Here is an 18,797-nt window from a genome sequence, read left to right as displayed (position 1 = left end):
GCCCGAGTATATTTGGGAAATCCCTCAAGGTTTCGAGGATAATCGTAACAATATGTATATTATCCGGGTACCCGGGCAAATCGGATAATAAAAACCCCGGGATCTTTGTGTTAACGCAAACTCATCACAGCAAAACAGTGCAGCTGTCGTAGCCCTTATAGAGAATTTACACGAGGCGATTTTTCAGGCAACGTTTAGTTGAAAGCAACAATCGCCTGGTGTAAACGGCTTTTCAACTAATCGCTTTCAATGAATTTGGTCGGCTGCCTACTTTCCAAGGCGAATTAATATAAGGTGATAGCAGGAGTACAAAAACAAAAATTTACATGTATTTTGCATGGTGTAATAATAACAAGGTGTTGTCAGTAACTTAACCTCACTTTTTCGGCAGGTCTATTCCGGTCACGCATTTTAAGGTACTAGAAAAGGTACTAATTATTTACTACATTTAATACGTTGGTGCATACTATTTAAATTAAATGTAGAAAAATGTATAATTACAGGCTTATAAGCCTGAATATATGTTTGCATCGGCAGCTCCACACAGCTTGGACATATATTGTATCTTTAAAAAAGTAAAAGCCGTAAAATAAGGCAATTTCCTATAAGACTGTAAATGATTTTCTAAACAGATTAAAACACATAAATATCGATAATATAAGCGAATTCCTAAGTTAACCATGCAGCCACTCTATTCTAGTGTATCAGTAGTTGATTTGGCTCAATATTATGACAATGCAGCAAAAATTATTTAATATAAAAAAGCGCCTTTCCATACGATTTCTGGGTACGTTTTTTTCCATTGATAAATTGAAAATTATACAAATCCAGCAATTTTAAATATTAATATTGTTCTGAAAACACCAAGTTCTTTATAAATCGCGGTAAAACGAATTACTAAAATGGAGTATTTTAGATACTATTTCCCAACGAATAGTAGTATAAAAATTAAGATCGGCAGCACTGAAAATAAGCATGCCGATCTTGTAAAAAATCACACCAAACACGCCGCTACTGACAACACCTTGTTATTAGCTCTGATCCAGTACTCCACGAACTTACAGGATTTTAGACAAACTTGCAGGAAAAATGTTCCCGTACTCCGAAATCCTCCAAAATCATGTAAATGAGAGCGACTTTTGGAGAGTTGTGTAGAGAATGAAGTTGCAAGATTTTACCCGAACTTTTTCTTCTGGTAAAATCATGTCAAGCAATCACTGGTTGACGTTTTTACAGGAAAAATTGTCTTTTTGTGCCCGTACTTTTTGTTGTTACTCACTTTTTACTCTCACTTCAGAGTAATTTTGCTGTTTGACAGTTTTACAGGACTTTTCACGAAAAGTATTGGATCAGAGCTATTATTCCACCATGTGTATTTTGTTTTTGCTTTTGCGGCATAAACTGTCAAAATCTGTAAGTGTGTGTAGAAATTCAAACAAAATTTTTCAATTTGATATCAGAAGCCGTGCGGCGAAACACATACACAAAATCAGCTGAGCTAGTAACACCACCTTATATAAATTCGCCTTGCTACTTTCGTTCAACTTTATATTCAACTAATCGCCTGTGAAAGTTGAATCATGTAAATTCCCTACTATAGATATTTTCTGTCCACAGCAATTCGATATGTTGTTATTTGATATTAGAATCAGCATCAAAAATTACGGTTAAGGCGAATGGTTTCCAATATTAAAAACTAGTTTTTATAGTGCAGATAGAGCGTGTTAAATGAAATACCTCGATATGTATATCATACCCTAAAGCAGCTTTCCAAAGACAATTCCCGTAGCCATCGTAAATTTTGAATGATACTCTGTACTGATTCATCGGTTACTCCATTCACGCAGTACCCTAAGTTTAGAACTCGCAGCTCCGGAAGGTTTTTAGCTAGAACCTTGATGGCCTCCTCGCATACCTGTATATGACTCATATGAAGAATCAGCAATGTTACATTAAGTGTAGCTGCCACTCCATTTGTAAGACCGTCCGATTGTATACCATCACAACGTGATACATTCAAATGCTTCAAGTTCTTTAATTTGTTTAAAAGAGACGCTCCTTCATTTGAAATATTAACACAACCAGCAATATTAAGCTCTTGTAGCGAAGAGACACTTTTCACAATTACATCAAGACAACTATCGTTCACGCAGATTGTGTCCGATAGATCCAGTACCAATAAATTTGTTTGCGAAGTTAAAAGTAAATTGAGAGATATTGCATTTAATTGCCTACATTTCGCTAGTCCAAGACGATGCAAATGGAGTTCTCCCCTTTCCAGCTCACATAGAGCAGATAGAGCTGGGGCGCCGATCAATGTATTACTAAAGTTAAGGCAACGTATATGCTCGTGATGCAATGCTAATATGCGAATAATGAACTTAAAGGTCAATATAGATTCGCATGGTAATATATCACCTTCATTTGGATAAAATCGCCGTTGAATCGCGTTGTGATAAGCTATGTGGCAACCGGACAAATCTAAAGAGTATATGCTCTCCATCATTTCAGTCAAACGCATTAAAATTGCATCCGATATATACTGATTATCGCTCAGGGAAAGGTGATGTATATTTGCAAAGCTTAAGCCCGGTTCATTTTCTAAAAATGAACCTGACATAAAAAGCTGTGAACAGTGCGTTATTTTTAACGAAGTTATATTTGGTAATAGCCTCATGATTTCGCAGAACTGTTTGACTCCAATATCTACATTGTCAAATATTATTTCCTTAGCCGTACTCCCAATGTGGCTCATAGCCTGTTGCACTGGTCCGAACGAGATTTCCTCAAAGCAGAAGTTCCGAAAAGGCATTTCACTTTTAGCGTAGTCCTTTGCCGGCGTAAGCATGTCTGATAGACATAATTTAGAAAATCGAACTAAAACTCGTTTAGTGAACTCCGTATTAAATGTTGCTTCACGCCATCGTTGGCATGTTCTACCTGCTATTTGCATGTCTGCAGCACTCAAATATCGAAAAATATGAAGAATTATCTGTAATTAATAGAGAACTTGTTACAGCAGTGAATTCATTTGGGGGAAACTTTCCTTTACAGCCGATCGTTGTGTGCGGCGGGGGAGGGGCGTGGCACTTCGCACACCCCATTTACTCCCAAATGCCTAGGCCCCTATAGGTTTCTAGGGAGCCTTTACAAAAATGGGCAAAAATCACAATTTTTCCGTGTTCCGTGTTCCGTGTTGCCTGACAAGAGGGGCCAGGCTCCAGAGGCTTCTATTGGAAAAGTTCATTCTGCGTAGGCGGCGGAAAGGTGTTCTCCGCAAAAGGTGATCAGCCCCTCTTCTTCGGCAACACAGAAAGGAGAAATCTACTTAGTGAGGGTTATAATTCATAACTAAGTAGAATTCTCCTTTCTGTGTTGCTGAACACCTTTTGCAGAGAACAACTTTCTGCATAGGCGGCCTTCGGCCACACTTAGGGATTATAACCCTCACTACATAGAATTCTCCTTTCTGTGTTGCCAAAGAAGAGGGGCTGAACACATTTTGCAGAGAACACCTTTCTGCGTAGGGGGCCTTCGGCCGCACTTAGGGATTATAACCCTCACTACGTAAAGTCTCCTTTCTGTGCTGCCGAAGAAGGGGGGCTGAACACCATTTGCAGAGAACACCTTTCTGCGTAGGCGGCCTTTGGCCGCACTTAGGGATTATAACCCTCACTACTTGGAATTCTCCTTTCTCTTGTATTGTTTTGTACAGTACGGCAACACATCTTATGTGTCAGTTTGCAACCATGTGTTATTGCAAATATGGGTGCAATTTAATGTAGTTTACAAGTTAATAAAAGTTGAATTAAAGAGATTTATATACAAGATAAAATAAAATAAAAGTGTGTAAAATATTAGGTAGAGTATTATGTGCATTTATATTTATGAAAGTATGTGACAAAAACACTTTTTGATAAGAAAATCAAGTGGAATGGCTTAAGAAATTTTAACAGCAAGGAACTTATAAACAATCATATTGTTTATATTTTTCGGTATACATGTTTTAGAGGATACCTCCCTTAACATCCTGACCAAGTTTCGTTTGTTAATTCCACCAGGTATTCTTAAAACAAAAGGTGCGGCTGAATACTAAAGCCCACCCAAGTTTTTCAGACCCTCTTCCTCGGCAACACAGAAAGTAGAATTCTACTTAGTGAGGGTTATAATCCCTAAGCGTTGGCAATGGCCGCCTACGCCGAAAGGTGTTCTCCGCAAAAGGTGTTCAGCCCCTTTTCTTCGGCAACACAGAAATGAAAACTCTACTTAGTGAGTGTTATAATCCCTAAGCGCGGCCGAAGGCCGCCTACGCAGAAAGTTTTTTCTCTAAAAAAGGTGTTCAGCAATTTATGGATTGTCTTATTGTCTGGGTTATGCTTTACACCCTCTGCGCAGAAATATTGTGGATGGAATAGTCGGATGAGCATTGAAAAGTATATTTATACACATCTTTTATAAAATTTATTTAAAGGGAAAACTTGGGTATATAAATTTGAAACGCAAGGTACGGGGAATGCTCAGAAGAACCGTGCATTAATTTCTTTTAAAACGGTATATTAACATTTACAATCGCTTCACTAGTTTTTGACATATGTATTATGGTTTTTCAAAAAACCATTTCCATCTGACCTTCAATATCTCGCTTATTGTTAATTTCCGCAAGGAAATTTAAGTATGTTGTTGTTGTTGTTGTAGCGGCTACTAAGCCCCGCTCGGGGCGGTTCATCCATCAACGTTGTCGTCAATTTCAGCTAGGGGGAGGCCCAGGAAGTGTGCGACTTCCACAGGGGCTGTCCATAGGGACAGGGGCGTTAGCTGAGTGGGGTTCTCAGGGCATGTGAAGCGGTGCCGGGAGTCATGTGGCGACTCTCCACATGCCGGGCATTGGTTGGCACATTCTCGTTGATTCTACTCAAGTAGGAGTTGAGCCTGCTGCAATAGCCAGAGCGAAGTTGCGCTACTGTAGTGCGGGTCTCCCGAGACAGACAAAGTTCTGTCCCGTCCACGTCCGGTGGTTGTGTGCCTAGAACGGCATTCACAGGGCGGGAGTCTACATAACTTGAGACTGATTCCCTGTGAATGCCGTTCAGGGCCTGTCGATAGCTTGACGGGTCCAGAGGTTGTTTAATATACCTACTGCCGGCCAGCGACTTGAGGACATTGTTGCGGCTCTGTACTTTGTTGACAATTGCGGTTGTATGCGCCGAGAAGGAGAGCAGACTGTCGAAGGTAACTCCGAGGATTTTCGGGTTATGCACCGTCGGTATTGTTACGCCATCGACGTGAATATCCAGTTGCAGTCTGACCTCCTTCGTCCAGGTGATGAAAAGGGTTGCGGAGGATAGGGCAAAGCTCCTTGCATTGAAGAAGCGAGAAATTTCGGCGAGGTAACCGTTTACTTTCGAGCACAAGTCATCAATTCCATTCCCAGACGCCATGATCGAACAATCGTCAACATAGGAGACTATATTAACACCCTCTGGTGGCTGAGGAAGCTTTGAGATGCAATAATTAAACAGTAGCGGGGACAGGACACCACCCTGTGGTACCCCCTGTTTAATTTTACGTGGCTTGCTAGTTTTGTCTCTGAAAATTACTGACGAGTGTCGACCATTCAGGTAATTCGCCGACCACCGTTTGAGTCCCTGTGGGAGTGAGGAGGCGTCTATATCTTCTAGTAGCGTTGAATGACTGACAGTGTCGAACGCCTTGGACAGGTCCAACGCTACTAGAATAGTTCTCTCACAGGGGCGGTTTCGGTTTAGGCCACGAGTTATCTGAGTGTTTATGGCGTTAAGTGCTGTTGTTGTGCTATGCACTTTACGGAACCCATGTTGTTATCGGGCGATAAGACTCTCCTTTGTTGGCTGGTTTCCCCGGTTTGAGCAGTGGGACCACTCTTCCCATTTTCCAGATGTCTGGAATGACGAGAGTGGCCATAGACAGGTTGAGGACCTCCGTTAGGTACGCTACTCCCGCAGGACCCAAATTTTTCAGCATCAACATGGATATTCCGTTGGGTCCAATGGCTTTGGAGGCTTTCGCCTTCCCGATAGCTACCCTTACCTCACCGCTGGTAAAAACAAGAGGCGCACTAGGTTTTGGCATTTTGTGCAGCCTTCTGGTCACTCGACGTTTGGCTTTACCCACCGGAGGATGCAGAATGAACTGCCGGCTAAAATAGCTCGCGCATCTCTCCGGGTCCGACGAAGCGTGGTCACCAAAGTTTATCTCGACTCTGTCGTCACGCCTCGTCGGGTTGGACGACCTCACGGTTGACCAAAGCTTGCTCACACCAGAGGCGAAGTTGCAGTTCCTCAAATGCTCTTCCCATTTCTTCCGCTTATGTACGTTCACATGTTGCCGAATCTCCGAATTGAGATCCCTAATACGGGGATTTCCGGGATCGGCCTGACGAAGGTTGTCGCGCTCATCATCTAGAACAGCCGCTTCGGCAGGAAAGTTCGGACGTGGATCCTTAATACATCCTGCTGGGATGAAGCGAGCTGCAGCAGCGGTGACAACCCTGCGGAACTTACGTTCACCTACATGAACGTCGGTTGGTATGGGTAGTGCAGTGAAGGCGCCCTCAGTAACATCCGTGAAGCCTTTCCAATCAGCATTAGAAAAGTTGATATATGTCCGGTGTTCCGTGGAAGCAAAGTGGGTTAGTTTATCGATCGAGATGACTATGGGCAGATGGTCTGATGCCAAAGACAGCATAGGTCGCCATGATACGCTGTTTATCAGACCAGCGCTGACTATTGTTAGGTCTGGCGAGTTGCAGGAGCTGCCCATAATCCTATTGGGTGCGTCGTCGTTCATTGTGCAGAATGTCGAATCGTCTATCTGCTCAGCCAGATGTATTCCCCTACGATCATTTGACAGGCTTGAGCGCCAAAGTTTTCGCCTCTGAGTAGCGCACCTGTTTCAGGGTGATATCCTGCCGGGCAGCTCGTGACAGGGGGTATGTATACGTTAAATATTTCGAGGTCAACATCGCCTGACCGGATAGCAATACCCTGACATTCTAGGATGGTATCCCTGCGGTGGATGTCTGCTTCAATAAGACGATACTGCACGGTGTGGTGCGTCATGAACGCTAAACCTCCACCATTGTCTCGCTCGCGATGTCGACGGTGCACGTTGTATCCGGCGCAATTCAACAGGGTTGAATTGCCATGCAACTTCGTCTCTTGGACCGCAGCTATTAATATTCCATGCCTTCCCATAAAGACAGTTATCTCCTCGACCTTGCTCTGGAGTCCGTTACAGTTGAATTGTAGCACCTTTGTGTGCCTTGGGAGATGTTAAAGAGTTGTGTTGCCTGCCGGCCCCCTGCTGTACGTGCTGCAAAATGGGGTGCTGCCTTGTGGTGGTGGTTGGCGGCGTCGCGGGGGAGGGATGCGACGGGGCAGCACAGCAGGGGCCCACATAGTCAATCGTCCAATCTCGCGTTTTGCGAAGTCCTGAGCACGCCCTAAAGTGGCACCAGCCGAGGCAAGAGTTGCACTTGACTGATGTCACGTTACGGTATATACTGGACTGACAAACAGAGCAGATTGTCGGAGGGACTAGGAGTTGCTGGCGGCGGTGTGTGGGTGCTATTGTGTTTCTTTGTGTGTCTATTGTTGTGTTGTGTTGGGGTGTGGGTGTGTTGATTGTGTGCTGCCCTGCGGGTGGTGGTTTGCCGTGGAGGCGGTCCGGTTCGCACAGCATGGGGCCACGAACGACGTGGTCCATTGCCGGTGCGTACGTAGGCCCGAGCAGTTACGGAGGTGACTCCACCCGTCACAGGCATTGCACCCGACCGAGGTGGAGTTTGTATGCAGTCGTCTCTGGCATACGCAGCAGGTGTAGATTTCTGGCCCTGGGTTTGACTCTATGCCAGCCCTGAGCAGAAGGGTACGGAGAAGGTGTAGCCCTAGAATTGAGCAACGTTCGATGGATTTCGCCGACCCAAACGGGGTTAGATCGCCGAAACAACAGCCCTTGGTCGGGTAAAACCCGAGTCATTCCGGTGCGTAGAACCGGCTGTCGTGGGGACGAAATTTAAGTATCGTTATAATCAGTTCGGGATATGTTCCGAATAGTATCTGTTTGTTAGGGGGTGGTACAAAAAAATTCAGGCGGCGTGGCACCGCCCACCTTTATAGCTTCAAAGAGCAAAGACTAAGGAATTCAATGGTGTGCTTTTCTTTCTCCTCCGACTACCGGGCTCCTCAGGCGAGCGTCTTAAAAATGGGGGAAAAATCGTTGGTTTGGGGAAACTTTCCAATACAGGCGGTCATTAAAGGGGCGGTGGGCGAAGCGGGAGTGGCCGTAGCACCTCCCTCTTTTTGGAGAGGGCATGAACCGCCATTGACAAAACTGCAACTCCCGACCACCTAGGCCCCCTATGGGTCCTTAGGGACCCCTTAAAAAATGCCCAAAAATCACAATTTTTACTTGCGTCCACAGTAGGGGTATTCTGGAAGTCTTGCACGATGCACGAAATGCAAAAATACTATTCCAAATTTGGAAGAGTACGAGAGCACCCCGTCGCAAAGTGGTAGCATGTATAGGTAGCAAGCAGGGAAATTCTGTATCAAATACAATAACAAGAGACAGCGAAAAAAAATGAAGTGAGCGAGAGGAGAGGAATGAGAGGAATATGTAGCAATTCCAACAACTAAACAACTAGCACAGGGTCGCATTTATTTTGCTATGCTTTTTTGACGACGTTGAATATTGTATTTTGTTGTGTGTTTGCAAGTTATGCAAACCGTGCAATTCGTGCAACGGCTTTGCAAGATTTCGAGAATATCCCTAGTATTTTTGCGTAGAATTCCTTTCTGCGTAGGCGGCCTTCGGCCGAGCTTTAAGATTATAACCCTACCAAATAGAATTCTCCTTTTGGTGTGCACCAAATGGGGCTACCGCCCCAGTGATGTAGCCTTGGGTAACTAGTATTCCCTTTCTGTGTGGTAAACCTGGGGCTGCCGCCCCAGTGATGTAAAAATGTCTTGTATATAAAAATGTGTGGGAAATGTTTAGTAGCGCACGCATCGTTTTTGGGGTTGGGGGGCGGAGGGGCACTTAGGGATTATAACCCTCAGGCTGTAGAATTCTCCTTTCTGTGTTGCCAAAGAAGGGGCGCTGAACACCTTTTGCAGAGAACACCTTTCTGCGTAGGCGGGCTTCGGGCACTTAGGGATTATAACCCTCAGGCAGTAGAATTCTCCTTTCTGTTTTGCGAAGAAAAGGAGCTGAACACCTTTTGCAGAGAACACCTTTGTATATTTTTAATGCTTACTGGGTTATATCCTATCTTCTTTTGTCTCTCATTCTTTTGCATATTTTGGAGTTTGACAGCTGAACTCCGCCATTTAATATGCATATGCAACCAAAGTCAGACGCCTGAATTTGAAGGTGTTTTTATTTAATGAATTGTGATTAATTGGTTAATATTAAAGTGGTAAAGAATGTTATTGCTAATCGAGTAAAGTGTAAAGTGAAGAGGAATACAAAAATATATTGGTGAAGTAGCTGCTTTAAGGAGAATAGGAGTGATAAATGTACGCTAATTTCCGAATGTTAGAAAAAAGGGCATATTTCAAACCCAATTTGTAAATAAATTAGTGACCAAAAATTACAAAAGTGAGTGTTAAAATAATGTGTAGACCCTTGGCTACAAGTGTGTGGAATTATTTTTTGGATCGGGCCACCCCTTTGGACGGAATAGCCCGAAATAGTTTGGAGCGCTACTAAACCCCACCCAAATGTGTATATAAAAATGTCTTGTGCAAATGAACATTTAACATTTTTGTTGAAATATACCAAACAATACAACCCTGTTATGTACATATTGTGAACTAATACACAAAAGGTACTGAAATAAATCTCTTCTATATATTTATTATCCGATCAGTTCGTAATTTATTCAATTGTATGTTACCAGGCTGGTCTGATCTAAGTATTTTGTGCAAATAAAACTACGTTATTTCACTTTCTGGCCCAACGTTTCGCTAAAACATTTTTAGCTTCTTCAGGGGCAATTCCGTTTAATTAAATCTGTCACGAACCATAAAATACAAAAACACATTATAACCAAAGATAATAAATGGAAACATAAAAACATGTACATATATGGAACTAAAATGACAAGAAAAAACTACAGATTGAGCTTGAGGACAAACAATTTGACTCACACTATTTTAACATTAATACATACGAATTATTGAACACTATACCATCTTTTGTGGTAGCTTTGTCAATACTAAAAGTTAGTTTATAATCATATACATGAAATGTATGCGGCCGCAATGTTGTCTGTATCTTCCTTTCTGTTCATGGTCTTTTCTCTCCTTTGCATTATTCTGAGGCTCTCCAATGTATATCGGGTTGACTCTCTTTTTTCTTTGTCAATAACTTTTGCATTTGCGAAATCAGCTGTGTGTCCACTTGTTGTTATACGTTGTGCTAATGCTGTACTGCTTTTTTGTTTTCTGATATCAGCTTCATGTTCGCCTAATCGAACACCTAAAGGCCGCTTAGTTGTCCCAATATACACTTTCCCGCATTCTTCATTTTCCTTTCCTTTGCATTTAATTTCATACACTACATCGCTTTGTTGGTAGACATCTACTGGGCACTTTGTTTTTGTGTATATTGTCGAAAGGGTGTAATTGGATTTGTAGGCAAGTGCTGTGTTTTGTGGTTTGGTTATGCTGTGACCAAAGTTGTCGGTTAGGTTGGGAATATACGTTACACTGTAAAATTTCTTGGTGGTTTTTGTTGTGTCTATGTTCGGTGTTGTATTTGGATGAATGTTATTTTTCGTAACGGAATTGCCCCTGAAGAAGCTAAAAATGTTTTAGCGAAACGTTGGGCCAGAAAGTGAAATAACGTAGTTTTATTTGCACAAAATACTTAGATCAGACCAGCCCGGTAACATACAATTGAATAAATCTCTCTTCTTTCAACATCGTCAACGGCAAGTCACGTTTTTATTTAGTCTGTTCCTTTGAACTTCGGACTAAAAACTGTGGAACTGTCAAACTACAATTTTACTCTCTCAAATGAGAGTAAAAGGAGAACAGATGCAGAAGTGCATAGGAACGCAAAAAGCACTATTTCCTGTAAAAACGTCAGTCGGTTTGTTTACATGTCATTTGTACAACACTGATTTAGCTGAAATATCACTAAATAATTATTAATATCTATACATATTCAAACATTTCGTTGTTTACTTCCATTTTTTTTACAAATATAAGGTACTTTGCTTTCACCGCTGTTTGTTTTTGCTTGCACATGCAAATCAGCTGATCGTTTGACACTTTTCATGAACTTACAGGAAAAGAAACTCCGGACTAAATCCTGTAACTTCTGACTAGGAACAGTTGCTCAGTTACTCTCTCAAATGTGTTCCCACTTACAGGTTTTATGTCAATAGGAACGACTTCCTGTAAGTTCTGACTAAATCCTGTAAACCGGACTGCTATTGGAACAGACTAATTAATAGGTTATGGGCCCAGCCCCAACGAAAAAGTTTTAATTGCAGTTTTTTTTCATAAGTCGGTACTCGATAATAAAAGAAATAATTGTCCGGCGGCGTTTAGTCATTTTTGTGTTTTCATTAAATCGCCAGCATTTCAATGGCTACCAACTATTTGTTGAACGTACCAAAGTTGAAAGGGCGTGAAAACTACGGCGAATGGTGTTTCGCGGCAGAGAATTTTCTAGTCCTAGAAGGCATGAAGCATTGTGTCAAGCCAGAACCGGGAAGGACATTAGAAGCTGCAGATGACGAAAAAACCAAGACGAAATTGATTATGACAATAGATCCGTCATTGTTCGTGCATGTTAAAGAGGTTAGTTCATCAAGAGAACTTTGGGAAAAGCTGAGAAATTTATTTGATGACAGCGGATTTTCTAGAAAAATCAGTTTACTTCGTCTTTCAAGATCGATACGGCTGGAAAATTGTAGTTCGATGACATCATACATAACTCAAATAATTGATACTGCACAGAAAAAAGTGCAGGTGTTATGTTCGGGAGACGTAATAATTACAACTAACACTAATGAATGCGATTACGAAATAACTGTTGAGAACGTGCTTTGTGTTCCAAGCCTGACAACAAATCTGCTGTCTGTGAGCCAACTTATAAAGAAAGGTAACAGTGTAAAATTTACCAACAGGGGTTGCTATGTTTATAACCAAAAGCATGATCTGGTAGCAACAGCCGCACTAGTTAATGGGGTATATAAGGTAAACACAGCAAAGCAGGAAAGTCTAGATGCAACAGTTGTTTCGGGAGAAACATGGCATCGAAGGCTAGGTCACATTAATAAAGATTACTTCAATCAGATGAAGAATGCAGTAAATGGCATGGTATTAAACGAAAATGTAGACATAAGCAAGTCGTCGTGTGCTGTTTGCTGTGAAGGTAAACAGTGTCGCCTACCATTCAAGAGTAATGGACACAGGAGTAGTGCTTTATTAGAAATCGTACACACAGATGTTTGTGGGCCTATGGAGAACGTTTCCATAGGAGGTGCGAAGTACTTCTTGCTGTTTGTGGACGATCACAGTCGAATGGCTTTCATTTATTTTATGAAGCAGAAAAATGAGGCACTGCGGTACTTCAAAGAGTTTAAGGCACGTGTAGAGAATCAGACAAAAAGGTCTATCAAAGTTTTAAGAAGTGACAACGGACTTGAATATTGCAATCTCGCCTTTGATGACTACTTAAAAAGCGAAGGTATAATTCACCAGAAAACCACGCCTTATACTCCACAACAAAACGGAGTAAGTGAAAGATTTAATAGCACAACAGTCGAAAAGGCAAGATATCTACTTTTTGACGCCAATTTAGGCAAGCGTTTTTGGGCTGAAGCTACAAATACGGCGGTATATCTGCTGAATCGTACTGTGACAGCGGTGCTTGGACTGGCTCTAAACCAGATATTGCTCACATTCGAATTTTCGGTAGCGCAGTAATGGTTCACATACCAAAAGAAAAGCGAAGCAAATGGGATAAAAAATCCGAAAAATGCATTCTAGTGGGTTATCCAGAAGACACAAAGGGATATCGAGTGTATAACCAAAAAAGCAGGACTGTTTTCACTAGTCGGGACGTGATCGTAGTGGAGCCAGAACCCAAATCAGAACATGCAGTTCAAGTGGAAGATAGAACCGAAAGCATGAATTCAGTGGGGGACGTCACCAAAGCCAAAAGCTTAGTACAAGAAGAATTAATTTCTGATCAAGACTTCTCGAAATCGGAATGTTTGCCAAATGATGAATTGTACGATATTAGCTACGCTGAAGATTTTCATGGTTTTTCAAATTTCTGTATTCATAACGACACCTATGATGGCGCTGCTGAATTGACACTTCAAGAGGCATTGACTGGAAGCGAGAGAGACAAGTGGAAGACAGCAATGAAAGACGAGTTACAATGTTTCGAGGACAACGAAGCGTGGGAGTTAGTTGATACTCCACAGAATGGTAAGATAATAAAATGCAAATGGGTCCTAAGAAAAAAATATGATGCTGATAACAAAGTATGTTTTCGCGCTCGCTTAGTTGCCAAAGGGTATTCCCAAGAGGAGGGTGTAGATTTTAAAGAAACCTTTTCTCCAGTTGTTAGACATACTTAAGAATGTTATTTGCGTTGTCAGTTCAGCTTGGGCTTCAAACGAATCATCTAGATGTAACAACTGCCTTTTTGAACGGAGATCTTGAGGAAACTATTTACATGTCGATACCAGAAATGTTTCCTGATGTAGGCCAAACTAGCAAAGTATTGAAATTAAGTAAGGCAATCTATGGCCTCAAACAATCCTCAAGAGCCTGGTACAAAAAGGTAGATGAGTGTTTACTGGCAATTGGATTTCAAAGATCTAAATTAGAGCCTTGCATGTATACAAAAGTAAAAGATCAATCCAAAACTATTGTTACGCTTTACGTAGATGATTTCTTTATTTTTTCAAACGATAATATTGAAACTAGATTTTTAAAAGAGTTGCTACCCAGTAAATTTAAAATCAAAGATTTGGACGAAATCAAAAAATGTCTTGGTATGAATGTAATTACAAACAAAGTTGAAAAAACAATATTCTTATGTCAAAATAACTATGTTGATCAACTATTGCAAAAATTTAACATGAACGATTGTAAAACTGTAGATACACCAATGGAGAGTAAGTTATCTATTATTCGCGAAAACATTTGCGAAATCAACTTTCCGTATCAACAGTTAATAGGAAGTCTTATGTATTTAGCTGTCTTGACCAGACCAGATATTGCATACGCTGTAGGTTTTCTTAGCCAATTTAATCAATGTTTTACAAAAGAGCATTGCGCATAGGCGAAACGAATTCTAAAATATTTAAAGAGAACCAAAAATTATGGCATAAAGTATACAGCGAATGAAAGTTCAGAAATAGAAGGGTTCGTTGACGCCGACTGGGCTAACAATACTGCAGATAGAAGATCCTACACTGGCATGTGTTTCAAGTTGTCCGGAGGTGTAATTTGTTGGGAGTCTAAGAAGCAGACAACTGTGGCTTTATCAAGCTGTGAGGCTGAATATATGGCTATCTCGGACGCTTGCAAAGAAGCTAAATATTTAAGGAACTTACAATTTGAAGTCACACAAAGAATGTATAGCATTAACTTATTTAATGATAATCAGAGCGCACAGAAGCTGACGGCAAATCCTATACTTCATAAAAGAAGTAAACATATTCCGATATCACTTCAGTCGAAAATGTGTAAACAGAAAGATAGTTAACATTATGTATTTGCCTACAGCCGACATGCCTGCTGATCTATTGACAAAGGGCTTGTGCACTATAAAACATTATAATTTACTAAATAAGCTGGGAGTTCAACACATAGAAACGTTGTAAACTTTATCGATTGTTTGCTATAGTGGGGGTGTTGAAATATACCAAACAATACAACCCTGTTATGTACATATTTTGAACTAATACACAAAAGGAACTGAAATAAATCTCTCTTCTTTCAACATCGTCAACGGCAAGTCACGTTTTTATTAATAATTTTTCTAGCGAAAAAACGCTAATGAAAATTGTGATTTTTGTCCATTTTTCTAAGGGGTCCCTAGGTAACCATAGGGGGTAATTCTCTAATATAGGGTAACGACCGCTAAAAAAGGTCCGGAAAAGTCGGGACGCGTTTCGGTCCCCCTATTAACAATCCGGAGGGGGAGGGCTAATATAATTAACCATTTAAAAGTTATAAACAAAAAACTTTTGTTAAATTTCGTTGTTTTCTATGAGCAATTACCACGTCAAAAATGCACTAAATCACCAGTTTCCACTTTTAAAACACTACTAGAACGTCTCCGTGTTTTATGCAAACAAAATCATTTATTCACTTTTATTTTATATACTAGCCTGAACCCGCGGCCCTGCTCGCGTGGTAGCAGAATATGGTAGGACAGTTTAATAGCTTGTTTGTTATAGAATGAAATGCAATAATAACCTTGGTAGACATGACTGCATACCAAATCTCAAGTTCATGCGACTTATGCTTCCGAAGTAATAGCATAAAAATTCCATGCCTATGGGATGTGCCACGCCCCCTTCTTTAAACTCATTTATATATACCTTGCTATAAGCACCTACCATAGACATGTCTTCGTACCAAATTACAAGATGTTTTGGCTTATGATTCCGAAGTTATAGCTGATTAAAAATTTTCCGGCCTATGGGAGGTGCCACTCCCCTTGCAAAATTGACTATATAGCTTCAAATAAAACCATACCTATAGCCTTCCCAGGGTAAAAACAAATAAGTGTGCAAAGTTTCGTGCGATTCCGTGTCGCGGTTCAAAAGTTATAAGGTAATAAACAAACCGACATTCACATTTATATATATAGAAGATTTCAGAGTAAACAAACTTTGCGCCTGCCAAAATTATTATAACCTCAAATCGCTGGTATTGCCAATTTATTTCACATTTCATTTGCGCTATTACCCTCGATTACACTATACACTTCTCCCTCTTTTTTTACTTCAACCTAAATAAAATATTCTAACCAAAATATAATAGCAAATTTCGTTATACCATGGCAACGCTACTTTCATGGTTTAGTTATTTCAACAGAAATTAAAAGTAAGCGTCATGGAGTGCCACAAGTTTGATTTTACCATTACAACCTTTCATTATTTATCGAAATATTTATTTTTATGGAAAAAGGTCCGCAGGCGAATATTTTTAATAAAAAATCGCTCGATTTTTTATTAAAAATTTTCATTATTTATCGTATTGACTTTTATGGAAAACCCGCCGCTGGCGAAAATTTTTAATAAAAAAAGCGCGATTTTTTATTAAAAATTTTCATTATTTATCGAAGTATTGATTTTTATGGAAAAAGCGCCGCAGGCGAAAATTGTTAATAAAAAAACGCGCGATTTTTTATTAAAAATTTTCATTATTTATATATAATATATCAAATGAAATAAGATTTATTTATTTATTTATTTAAACTACGTATCATACAAATAAATTTATACAATATGGAATGGTGCCGAGTAACAAGACTATTAGCACCGATTTAATTTAAAACATAGTGAGGAAGTATAGAGATTATTCTAATTAGTTTGATTTATTAGACTTATATGTATTTAGATGTCTTCAAGGACGCCTTTTTGCAACAGCGCTCTACGTATTTCAGAATATGTTTCGGCTTTACTACAGTCCAATAATTCATGCAACGGTTTAACAGAACGAGTCTCTGGGCATTCTTTAAAAATATGTTCCACGGTGAGGTCAGAGCGGAATGTGCTACATTGGGATACCTGCTCCCTTTTTTTTTAGATTTTTAGTTGTAAACCGAGTTACACCAACTCTGATACGTGCAATCGCGATACACTGTTGTCGGGAGTAAACATGATTGTATTTAGGTCGTGTTATTGTTTTGTTGCATTTAGTAAAAAAGTGGTTGGACAAGTTCCATTTCTCCTTATAATTCTCCATTTTAGTACCTTTGAAACAAGCTAAAGGTAATGTATATAAGGGTGGAACTTCAGCAACTAGCGGTAGTGTTAGTGCCTCCTTAGCTAGACGGTCAGCGTACTCGTTTCCAGAGATTCCACAGTGTCCAGGTACCCACAATATGCTGATTGTTTTACGAATTTTGAGCCCATTGAATACAAATTTAAAGTTGTTTGCTTCGGTGTTACGTAAAGATTGGATGACGCTGAGGCTGTCTGAGCATATGAGGGCTTTATTATTTTCAAGACTTGCCATTCTAACTGCGGAACGTAGAGCACACAGCTCGCTATGAAATATGCCAGCATGTGTTGGAAGTAGCGCCTGTTCCTCAATTTCAAAGTTAGTGCCACTTGTTTGTTTAACGACAGCGTAAGTTGAAACTCCTTCAGAAAAGGATCCGTCCGTATAATAAATTGTGTCAGGGGCAAATTGATGAACTTTTTCCGCAAACAGGGATCTATATATATCAGGATTCACGTCGTTCCTCGTTTTTTCGGTTAAGCTGAGGTCAAGCGTTACATAAGTGTGTCCTTGCAGTAATTCATCGCACAGAGGAGTGATGATTGGTAAGCCACTTGATTTCATAAATTGGACGATGTTGAAAACTGCGGATCTGTTACTACTTTTTGGTGGAATACCGAGGCGTCTTGAACGAGGGAGGATAGTGCTGCTTTGTTGGATGAATAAGTATTAGCACCTAGATTTACTGCTCGTTTGTGTAGTATTGATACAAAGTCACTATACTTCGCTTCATTTCTTAGTGCTTCAATCGGAGTGGTTTTAAGAAGACCCGAGGCTGTGCGAAAGCAATTATTCATAGCGACATTTACTTTTTTGATATTGGCAGATGATGTCCATCCATATAGGGTAATACAATGTTGCACCGTTCCCATTACTAGGCTTTTACAAATATTTAGTGCCGTTTCCATGTGCGGACCCTTATTTCTTGAGCAGGCGACCTTCAGAAAATTATTGATGTTTTTTAATTTTGAAACTACTTGGGTTATATGCTCATTCCACAGCAGTGACTTTGTGAAAATAATACCAAGAATCCTCATCCTATTTTTTATTGGTACATTCGATTGTCGCATTCTAATGTATCGCGCGTCACAGCCGTGCTTACGACAGACGTGCAGAATTTCAGCTTTGTGTGCAGGAATGATAGCTCCTGTTTTGCTTGCCCACCTTGCCATGCGTTGATCTACTGATTTTAATGCTTGTTCAACTTGGATTGGTTTCCCGGATGCTAGTACGAAAACATTGTCGGCATAAAATGAGATGAAATCAACTCCCTCTAGGCTTCTCAAGGCTCGAATTAAGGTGTTGGCATAGGCAACGTATAGTACGACAGATAATGATGAACCTTGCGGTATCCCGTTATCCAATTTATAGAATAATCACGACTGCTTCGCTTAACTGGTTTATTCGGAATGAATCTTTGTAACAACGAGTAACAAGCGCTGCCACTTGCTTTGGATATATCCTTTTGTAACTAGCGCTGCCAGATTATTGGCATATTTACAGTGTATTCTACTACTTACATTCTACTACAGCTCGGCCAACCTGACCGGAATGATCGACCTCGATCATGTATTACGAAATACAAATAAAGATATTTACAAGGTTTTAGTTTTTCTTAAATAAATTTCTTACAGACCACTATATCTACAGTAAGTGCTGCCTTCAGCTTTGAAACCGTTCATTGTCTTCGCCATTCCTTCTCTTCCAGAGTTTAATATTGCACGCTTCGATAACGCTTTTATACGGTATTTGCGTGATCTGACC

The 18,797-nt window shown here is 40.4% G+C and overlaps 1 protein-coding gene across 6 annotated transcripts in view; it reads right to left on the bottom strand.

Moving 5' to 3' along the window:
- Positions 1-18,797, bottom strand: part of LOC118742259 (dynein regulatory complex subunit 6) — a 426,783-nt gene that overhangs the window by 394,067 nt on the left and 13,919 nt on the right. For all 6 annotated transcript variants that reach the window (XR_004993352.1, XM_036474198.1, XM_036474197.1 and 3 more), the window contains one exon: positions 1,757-2,992. Coding sequence is in view for 5 of the 6 variants with exons in the window: in XM_036474198.1 (XP_036330091.1) it covers positions 1,757-2,992 (1,236 nt within the window). In the remaining variant the exon portion in view is untranslated. The remainder of the gene's footprint in view (positions 1-1,756; positions 2,993-18,797) is intronic.

Source organism: Rhagoletis pomonella, unplaced genomic scaffold (assembly GCF_013731165.1).
Source record: "Rhagoletis pomonella isolate Grant_MI unplaced genomic scaffold, Rhpom_1.0 Rhpom_scaffold_00007, whole genome shotgun sequence".
In the NCBI taxonomy this organism is placed as follows: domain Eukaryota; kingdom Metazoa; phylum Arthropoda; class Insecta; order Diptera; family Tephritidae; genus Rhagoletis; species Rhagoletis pomonella.
The sequence above is the reverse complement of the archived record's forward strand: the minus strand, read 5'-3'. Positions and strand labels throughout refer to the sequence as shown.